The sequence below is a fragment of the Nannobrachium achirus genome (genome assembly GCF_963921795.1).
Source record: "Nannobrachium achirus genome assembly, chromosome: 7".
Taxonomy (NCBI): Eukaryota; Metazoa; Chordata; class Actinopteri; order Myctophiformes; family Myctophidae; genus Nannobrachium; species Nannobrachium achirus.
The window spans coordinates 39,615,688-39,625,797 of NC_137816.1; the positions used below are offsets into that span (position 1 = coordinate 39,615,688).

A 10,110-nucleotide genomic window follows, 5' to 3' on the forward strand; every position below is an offset into this window, starting at 1 on the left:
AGGCAGAAAAACACATATAAATACAGCAACAACAACGGATTGGATACTTTTTAGTACCACGTTTAGTACCGCTTTCACACCACTCTACCCAGGTCCTTGTAGTGGAAAACCTGGCACAAGTGGGTGGTGTGGAGTCGTGTGGTGTTGAGCCATGTCAGTGGAAAAGGGGCTTTTGAGAACCACTGTACTGGAGACAGAGTAGATGAGTGAAACAAAATGCTTTTTGCCTGCTAACATTGCTTGATGATGAGTGGGCGTTTGCGTGGTTTCCTGAATCTGTGTGTGTTCATCATCCCTAAGGGGTGAATGTACAGCACCTGTCTCTGTCATGTCAGGCTGCGGCAGCTGGCAGCAGCCGCCCCATTCTCCTAACTCTTCGGCCCATACACACCCTTCCTCCCTCCCTCACAACAGTCTCTCATACCACGCTACATGCACATGCGTAACATGGTTGTGGGGGGCAGGAGTGTCGCACCAAATTCTGGGCCCTGGGTACAAGGATTCACTGCGGGGCCCCCATGAATGTTCTTCATAGTGGGAAGGGGGTTTAACCCATTTAGACTGGGAACGCATTATTACGCATTATTTTGTGCTTTAACTATTGAAAAATAGATATACAAGCTCACAGCGAGACCGAGTGCCACGCTGCGAGCTTAGATCTGCTATTTTTGAAAAATCTTGAAATTGTGCAAGTCTTTGAATATTTCAGATCCTTCTAAGGTTTTTTGAAAAACCTATGATTCTGTCAGTGGTGCTCAAACATTTTCATGTGAAGGACCCCCAAAATTATTCTGTATGTATTTGGCTACGGACCCCCATCTCAAAATATTTATTTCCAGGGAGCCCCAAGAAACAAAATTAAAAAATACATATATTCAAAGATTTGCACACATGTTCACGTCTTTTCAAAAATAGCAGATCTACAAGCTCGCAGTGCCGCGCTGTGAGCTTGTATATCTGCTATTTTTCAATAGCTAACGTATAAAATAATTCCAGGCCCCTCCAACTTTGGGCCCTAGTAACTCAGTCCCACTTTTCCTCCCCTTGTGACGCCCCTGCTCACAACAGTCTCCCATACCACGCTACATGCACATGCGTAACATGGTTGTGGGGGTAAAGCTATAATATCACACGCCCATAACTTGGACCCATATTTTCTTAACTCTGGAGGACATTGGAAGCTCAGTTGGGCCTATAGGGAGTGTTTCTGATGGATCATCATGACAGCAGCGTAATTATTTTTAAAAAGTCTGGATGCTAAAGTGACACAAATTATTCTTGAAGTTCTGGACCTTTGCCATAGACCGGGTAGAAGCACTCTACTGCCCCCTTCTGGAAAGTAACTGTAATATTATTTACTATAAGTCAGGGGTCTTCAACGTTTTCAGAATTCAGGCCAAGGACCCCTTAGTTGAGAGAGAGATGAAGCAGGGACCCCCACAACCTTCAACTATATGGAATGATAGATTCCATATAGTCTCATTGTTTGACAGCACAATCATCAGTTTATTTTGGATTCATGTCAATTTGTGATTTCCGATATTTAACCAGTTGAACTGTCAATACTTAATAAACATGACCTTTCACTCTGTACTCAGTCTGCTCTTTTTCCCCTCTACACCAAAGCTCTTTACCGAAAATAGCCGATCTACAAGCTTGTAGATCATAATGAGAACTTGAGATACTTTGGTACTGAAAGTATATTTTGACACCAATACTTGTACTTACTATGTACTTAATGTACTTTTAATCAAATACAATTCTGATACTACTGGTAGTGATTACAATCAACATACGCTGGGATAATAACGCACGATTGCAGGCTTGCTTCGGTGTGAAGCGAGATTGGAAGGCTGGCCACGTGAGACCAACATAACGCAGACATGACAGCGTGTCATTAATGAAAATAATACTTTATTTCGTTATTTATTTTTAATACAAGTGGTAACTCTTTAAAATACCGTTCTGTAATTACTACTTAACTAGGGTCTGCAGGGACCAATTAATAGCACTATATTAACTCCTCAGTCATACAGTATGTTGTCATTTAGGCAGGACATTAAGCTATCATTGGCTAATATCTTAGGTGATCAGTCACTACCGGCAAAATATTCAACTAATCAATAATTAAAGAATCTTAATGACACAGACTTTCCTCCTGAAGAACAAATAACTAATAACCATTATGAGCAGATGTCCAGTCATTTTCAGCAGACTTCGGTTTTATATTTTGCATATTAAGTAGAAAGTAAAGTGGTGAATAATACCATCTCACTTCAACAGTTAACTATTTAGCAATTCATTATTAGTGGTTTTTAATACCTCAGCATTGCTTACTAATTATTTGTGCCCCCATAAGTAAAGTAGGATATAATTCTTAATTAGCCTATACTTGTACTTGTGACAATAACAAACCATGTAACAATATATTGGTTATCGGTAACTCAGTATTTATAAATGAAATACCTTGCATGTAGGGCTGGGCTATATGACTTCAAATCAATATCACTAGTGATTTCAAACTTTTACCTTGATTGCAGTTAATGAACATGAAGAAAATAGAAGATCTACTGTATATGCGACACGTTGTGAGTTCGTAGATCACCTATTTTTGTACACCACCATTGTACAACAAAGTACCGTATAATACATGGTTAATCCGACTAATCAATTTGGTTGATTTGACATTTTCATGTTGGTTTATTGATATATAAGACATTATATAAGACATTTTAAAAATATATTTTAAGTAAATAATTAAATATTTTTCGATTAATTGATTAACCTCCATGAGCAAGATTAAGTCGGTTATTCTTATAAAATGTCGGTTTAGATATATTTTTGATGAATTGGCCAGAAACATCCCTACTTAAAGGAGTAGTTCACTTCACCCCCAAAATGAATATTTTCTATTGATTACTCATGCCATAGAGACTTGAGTTCAATAATATTTCTTTGTATGTTTTGCATTCCTAAGACAAAAATGTGATTATAGTAAATTTACCCCCATTGATTCCGGATGGGGACCCGGATGCATGGCCCTGGATGGGGACCCAAATGCATGGCATTGGATGGGGAAACTGTCAGGGTACATTTCCTTTTTTAAATTTTAATTTAATTATTGTCTTAGGAATGAGACAAAAAACTAAATATATTATTGAACTCAAGTCTCCATGGCATGACTAATCAATGGGGGTGAACTACTCCTTTAATATAACTGTTTCATTTAGATTTTGAGGAGCTAATGTTGAAATCATCAGCACCGGTAATTCATTATTAGTTGTTGATATTTATTCACCTAGAACAGTGGTTCTCAACCTTTAGATACCAAGCATCACCTCAGAAGGCTAATTTATTCCTTGAATTCATGAGATCTTTTGTTTTTTGTTGAATAAGCCAATAACTTGATGACCGGGTCATTGGCCAGATTTATACAGTACGTCTGTGAACTTCCTGTGTAAACGGCAGTAGCATAGCTGCTTACTGTACTGCAGCCGAGTCGACTCGGGCTGATGATTTTTCTAATGTGATTAGAAAAATCATCAGTCATCTACAAGCACACAACACCTCGCGATGCGAGGCGTTGTGTGCTTGTAGATCGGCTGTTTTCACTAGTTTAGTAAATTTTATAGATAATAAATAAATAAAAACGAACAGTTTTGTTTTTCCACCCGACAACGACGATATGAGGCATTTTGTTCAAAACAAGCCACTCCTGCTAACTTTAGATGCCAATCTTAGCCAATCAGGATGAAAAATCTGGCAGATCCATGTTGATCACATCACATTCAAATGACTAGACATACTGTACAGTTTTGCATGATGTTTGGACAAGATCTGTAGGAGAAATATCAAGACATTTATTTAGCAAAAATCTGCCTCCTGGTGGTGCTATAAAAAATATTTTTATATGTCTAGAAAGAATTGCACCTGTGCTGGTATTTCGCCTAGTAAACTGACTCCTCCTACCTTTCGAATCAGAAGGCAGGAGGAGCCTGGCTAATCAAACATGACACACACACACACACACACACACACACACACACACACACACACACACACACACACACACACACACGTGCATGTCTCCTTGTATGGACCATTCTGTCCATGCACAGCTGTGGTGAATCTGGTGATCATGACGGTCTATGCATACTTTCTATGACGTTCGTTGACGGTCGTTGCACACTGCTGCTTTTTTTCGGACGAATATAGGAGCACATACATAAAGAAATCAACCTCTACAGTATGTCAATCATGTTTGCACACTGCCGCCGTTTTGTATTTATTTTCGGACCAATGGGTCCATTTCTCTCTCTATCTCTCTCTCTCCTTGCCCTGAAAAACGCATTTCGCAACGAAAAAACACAGCAGTGTGCAACCAGCTTAAGTCTTGTGTGACGTTAGTCTCGTGTGGCGTTAGTCACATAGGGACCTACACACGAAGCCAAATGTAGGAGCGGTTAGCACCGCTCAAAAAAGCGTCCTCTGTTTGTTTGGCCCCATCATACTTTAAAGCCCACCACATATCACCATACACAGCCCCCATTCCCATGCCACCATCACCCACCACAATATTCCTACATTACAATTGGCTAATGACGTCATGGATCTCCATATATGGGCATAAGGGACACAGGTAGATAGACAGATACAAATATCTCCATATACAGTATGGGCACCAAAGGGACACAAACAGGCAGGTACAACGGGTACGTAGCGGCCCCAACCTCTATTTGTGAAGAGACCCCGTAAACCTGTAGTAAACCTCACACTCTAGTCAGTACCTTAAGCCAGATTCTTGAGAACTTGTAGATCTACATAAGCTCTGCGGCAAGCAACAAAGTAGTATAATGGAATATACAATGAATTAAACATAGACTACCCATGGTTTCAGGGGATCTGATCATAGCTCATACACAGTCAAATCCCGAATGATCTGACACAGGAGTGAGAGGTAGATAATCATTTTGTAAAGTAAATACATACAGTATAAGAAAAAGTGTCACCCTGATGTTGTTTATAGCTTGATAAAATTAAATAAAATCATTTCTAATCAAGGATGGTGCGCTTAGACAACTAATAGGAACAAAGGGGGTTACATTTTTTAGATTTTGTGGAGAAATAATAAACCAAACACTGATTAATCCATTTGGAAGAATAATCTCTTTGAACACGGATATCTTTTTGAATGGATAATCAGGATTTCACAGAGCCTTGGAGGAAATTATGCACACCATTTGATTTGGTTCAGCTAAGGCATAAAATATCAGATTGATTTGGGGGCGCAATTATGACACTCACACCTGCTGTCTATTGTTTTGTCATTGTGTCTGTCAGTCTTCTGTCTCTAGCCTATAGTTCTTTCTGTCTGCTTGTTTATTTCTATGTATGTGTCTTTTTCCCCTTCTATCTTTCACCTCCAACAATATGGCACCCGTGTGTGAATGGATATGTTAACAATAAGTGCATTGCATGTATTGTTATTCATTGTGGGTGGATCAAAAACGTTATCTGACAGTTTTTTAAGGCTGCAACAAATGCCTGAACAATTGTTACGTTCCTGCAGAGGGCAGTGTAGGACCATCTAACAAGCATCTGAGGAGTAGAGAGGGGAGTGGAGGGGAGGGGAGAGGAGAGGAGAAGAGAGGAGAAGAGAGGAGGAGGAGAGGAGAGGAGAGGAGAGGAGAGGAGAGGAGAGGAGAGGAGAGGAGAGGAGAGGAGAGGAGAGGAGAGGAGAGGAGAGGAGAGGAGGTGGAGATTGTTAAGACAGGAAGGCTCTCTAATTAGAGAGACCTTGCAGAAGGCAGAACAAATCTCAAGCATGGAGACAGAAGGTAAAGTAAAGAATAGATGAAGAACAGGCAGTATTCCGGTGTGCTCCTTTTTGCCAGTCAGAAAACCAGGGTGGAATAGAATAGCCTTGCACAAAGAAAATAACACTCACAACAACCAAGCATAATCCAAACAATATTTGGATTAAAGCAGTAGTTGCTAGTTAACTTGCTCACCACCACTTTCAGGAGTGGAGATTTGATAGCCTGACACTTCAGTCCGCACATCACCCCCCCCTGCTGGTGGGTGGTTTGTAGTGTGGACTGAAGCTGCACACATTTTAATCTATTTCGAAGGCGCCCGAAGAGCGGGCGCATTGAATGGGCCAATCAGGGTTGTATGCTTGGGGCACGTGTGTGGCTGCTCCGGTCCCAGCCCCCTCCAAACAGAGCTCTTGAGCTCACGTAAGACTCACTCGTGGACTCTGATTGGTGTCCTCTGCCCACGTGAGAGTCTAGTGGACTCTGATTGGTCCGTGAAAACTGTCATGGCGGAGTCAGACTTGACTCGTATTATTTTAATAAACTATGAAATAGTGCCGTTTCTTCACGTTTTAATACCATTTTGCACTAACGTAAACATGCAGACATATAATATGTTATGAGAAATAACGTATTTTTGCAATGTCACGCCACGTCGCCGTCGCGCGTGTGTGTGTGTGTATGTGTGTGTGTGTGTGTGTGTGACGTCAATAGGCTTTAGCCCCCCCCCGCCGAAATGGATTGTCTGCCCGGAATGTCAGACTCTCTCCCCCCACGTAGTGTGGTGTTGAGATGTCGGACGCTAGCAGTCAGGCAAGAGATTTGATGCTCGCCTCCATTTGGACGACGTCCAAATTACATTTTGACTTTGTTGGGCTCCTCCTGTCCTGACCAGAACAACAACAACATAAACAAAAGAAAGAGGCAGAGCAGAATGTAACAGCAGGCTAATAGATAAGATGTGGTAAGAATTGTCAAGCACTGTTGGCGTGATGCTTAGTTATATGCTCCATTGTACGGTGGCCAAATAGAGCCAATCTACAAGCTCACAAATACATCGCCATGCCACGCGTTGTGAGCTTGTAGATCGTCTATTTCCAGCAAGTGACACCTTCGTACTATGAGCTATAAATGTGGCTTGAGGGTGAGAGGAGTAGGTGGGGGTTATTCCAGCCTTAGCTTCAGTCAGTCTCCACCAGGGTAGGCTGCCAATTAGAGCTAACACATATGACACACTTGACTCCCCCGCTTGAACCATGGCTAGAGATAATAGGCCTCTTCCTGCAGCTCAATCGATGACATATACTGTACTGTCCCTCCCTAGGTGGATGTCTGCCTCAGCACGTGCATGCACGCACGTGTACGCACGCACACATGTACGTACGCACTTGTGCGCGTGCACAGAACACATACAGACAATGTGTGCATGCACACACAAGCAATGTATATTGTACTGTACAGCAGTGGTTCTCAACCTGTGGGTCAGGACCCCCAGGGGGGTCCCCAATTTATTTTGGGGGGGTCCCCAGATGATTAACTTTATGTGCAACATTGTTTTCTCTCTCAACAGTAGACAAACCAACATAACGTTTAAATGTATAGAGGGTATCTGCCCATTTCTAAAGTGACAATTTAAGGACGTTTTAATACCTAAAATTACAAATTAAACATTGGCCAAATTGTCAAATATTAGATACAGAAATTGTAAAAATAGCAAATCACTAGATGATCTAGATCACTAGATCAATAGATGCTCAAAACACGAGGCGTTGTGAGCATGTATTGAGTATGCATTGTGCATGTATTGTGTATTTTCACAATAGAACCGTGTTATACAAAATGTAATGCCTCAACTCTTAGTGCTCGTCAGGGTGGGGGGTCCCCAGTTAAAATATGATTATTTTGGGGGTCACGGCCTGAAAAGGTTGAGAACCACTGCTGTACAGAGCTAGACTGCACATCTTCTCCATCCGTCAGTGAGGAAAATGTCAGCTTTCTAATTTCTTACAAAAAATATATACAAATATACAAGCAACTCCCTCTCTCTCGCTGTCTCACACACACACACACACACACACACACACACACACACACACACACACACACACACACACACACACGCGCACACACACACACACACACACACACACACACACACACACACACACACACACACACACACACACGAGTAATAGGTATCTAATGTGTACAGTAATTGGCAGACGGCTTATATAAACTCTCTCTCAGGCCTCCTGAATATTTGTATTCCTGACCATGGTCATTGTGAGACTGTGGCTAAAAGGCTTCCTGCATTCTACACAGTAAAACCCTCCGTGTTAATTTAACTCGGAGAGTGTACAAATGGATCAAAGCATCCCCTTTGTTCCATTTTCTTAGGACTCTATGTTTAGCTGGCTGAACCAAAGGCTAAGCAATATTGCACAGAATTTGCACAAAGAAAATCAAGGCGAATTCATTGAACATTCAACACTTCTGACCATTGTCTGGGAAATGTACTGTACGTATGCGTGCGTATATAGGCCTATATATGTTTGAGCAATGTGTGTGTGTGCGTGCGTGCGCGTGTGCGTGTGTGTGTATGTGAAGGAGACAAATCAGTTTCCATTCTTGAAGTGGCCTGTACCTTTGATTCTAGCTTAGAGGAAGAAGCCTTTATGACTAAAGTCACTAAATACCAGCCGCTCCTACGAACCATCACAGAGCTAGGCTATAGGTGCAATCTATTTGTGTTCATCTTTGGCAGCCTAGGACATGTACATAGGTTGGTTGTAAGAGGCTTCCAACAACTTGGGATGCCAAAAAAAGCAGCTAAACGCCTTGCAAAATTCTGTGCAATCGGTAGTCGCCAAATATGGCGAAGGCGTTGTTACTTGTACCCTTGAATGATGTGTGGGTATTGGATATTTGTCCAGGATTTGTCGACTGTACATTATTGCAGCACCTTGTAATATTTGTGTCTGTGTACTGTATCTCTTATGTGGACATAAATAAATGATTGAAATGTGTGTGTGAATGGGGTCAGACAATGCACACACTACATACAGTATATGCCAGTCTCTGCTTGCATGGCTGTGGGGCAGGAGGCCGGAGGTGAAGGGTTGGTTGGAGGTGAGTAAAGGGCAGCGTGTGGCTTTTGGGGTGCGGCGAGGGGAGGGGGAGGGTGGGGGGCTGACAGTTGCCAGCAAGCGTTGAGTCTAATCTCCCCCCATCAGCTGTCAGAGCCAGGGACGTCAGGGCCACAGAAGCTCCCGGTCCTCGCCTCTCTCTCTCTCTCTCTCTCTCTCCCTCCACTGGCAATGTCATGTTGTCAGCCCACATATGCTTGTCTGCAGTCGGGGGTGGGGGTGGGGGTGGGGGGGCACACATAGGAGACATGGGGACATGGGCAGCCTTGGTCTTTTTCCTGTCGTTGCCGCCACTTGTCTTCTTTCCGCTTGGATGTGCCGCTGACGCGGTCCTCCTCTTAACCCCTTCGCACCCCCCTCCCCCACTCCTTCTCTCACCCCCCCTTTCTGGGGTCCGTTGGCAGCATTGGACGTGGTGCTCCAACAGTAGCTGCACTCTGCAGGCTTTGTTTGGCTGATCTTTCTGTCCTCTAGACTTAGTAAACTGGACCTGAGCTGGCTCTTTATGTGGACCTGCTTTCTCCACATCTACACCAAATCTCTTCATCAAAAGTATTTGGCTAATGTCCCCCCACCCAGAATATGGATGCTGGGGTTCAAGCAGTTTCAACGTCTCAACACAACAGCACAACAGCCTTCCGTTGCATCTCTGAGCAGTCAGACAGATATCAGTCAAATTGTCCATATCACGCACGAAGCAACACTATTATTTGATTACTTTTTGATTAATCTAATGATTGAGAAGCTGTTTATTTATTTGTCTTTTATTAAAATTGGCTTAAAGGAGTAGTTCACCCCCAAAATGACTTTTTCTATTGATTACTCATGCCACATCAATAAACATTTTTGTCGCATTCCTAAGACAAAAACAAATTGATTACAGTAAATTTACTTATTTGGGGGTGAACTACTCCTTCAAGGGAGGACTGGCCAGTGAGTGGACCACTATCACTCAGCCATAACCATCTAAGGAGTTCCCAATGCAGCTACGGCCAAATATGGAGTGTGTTGTCTAACCTCAATGTGTTGCCAATGGTGGCAGATGCAACCAGGACGCCGGTGCTCGAGGCAGTGGAGGACATCAAATATCTCTGGCCTGAACAGGACCGGAGGGAACTTGCCTGGAATGTCCTGCATGGGATGAGACA

General features: G+C 42.7%; 1 protein-coding gene across 1 annotated transcript in view; it reads right to left on the minus strand.

Annotated features, from left to right (window-relative positions):
- The window catches only part of cdh15 (cadherin 15, type 1, M-cadherin (myotubule)), a gene marked incomplete at both ends in the record, with an annotated part of 56,220 nt that overhangs the window by 29,883 nt on the left and 16,227 nt on the right, over positions 1-10,110 (minus strand). The window contains one exon of the mRNA XM_080730221.1: positions 9,980-10,093. Within this exon, the coding sequence (XP_080586347.1) occupies positions 9,980-10,093 (114 nt within the window). The remainder of the gene's footprint in view (positions 1-9,979; positions 10,094-10,110) is intronic.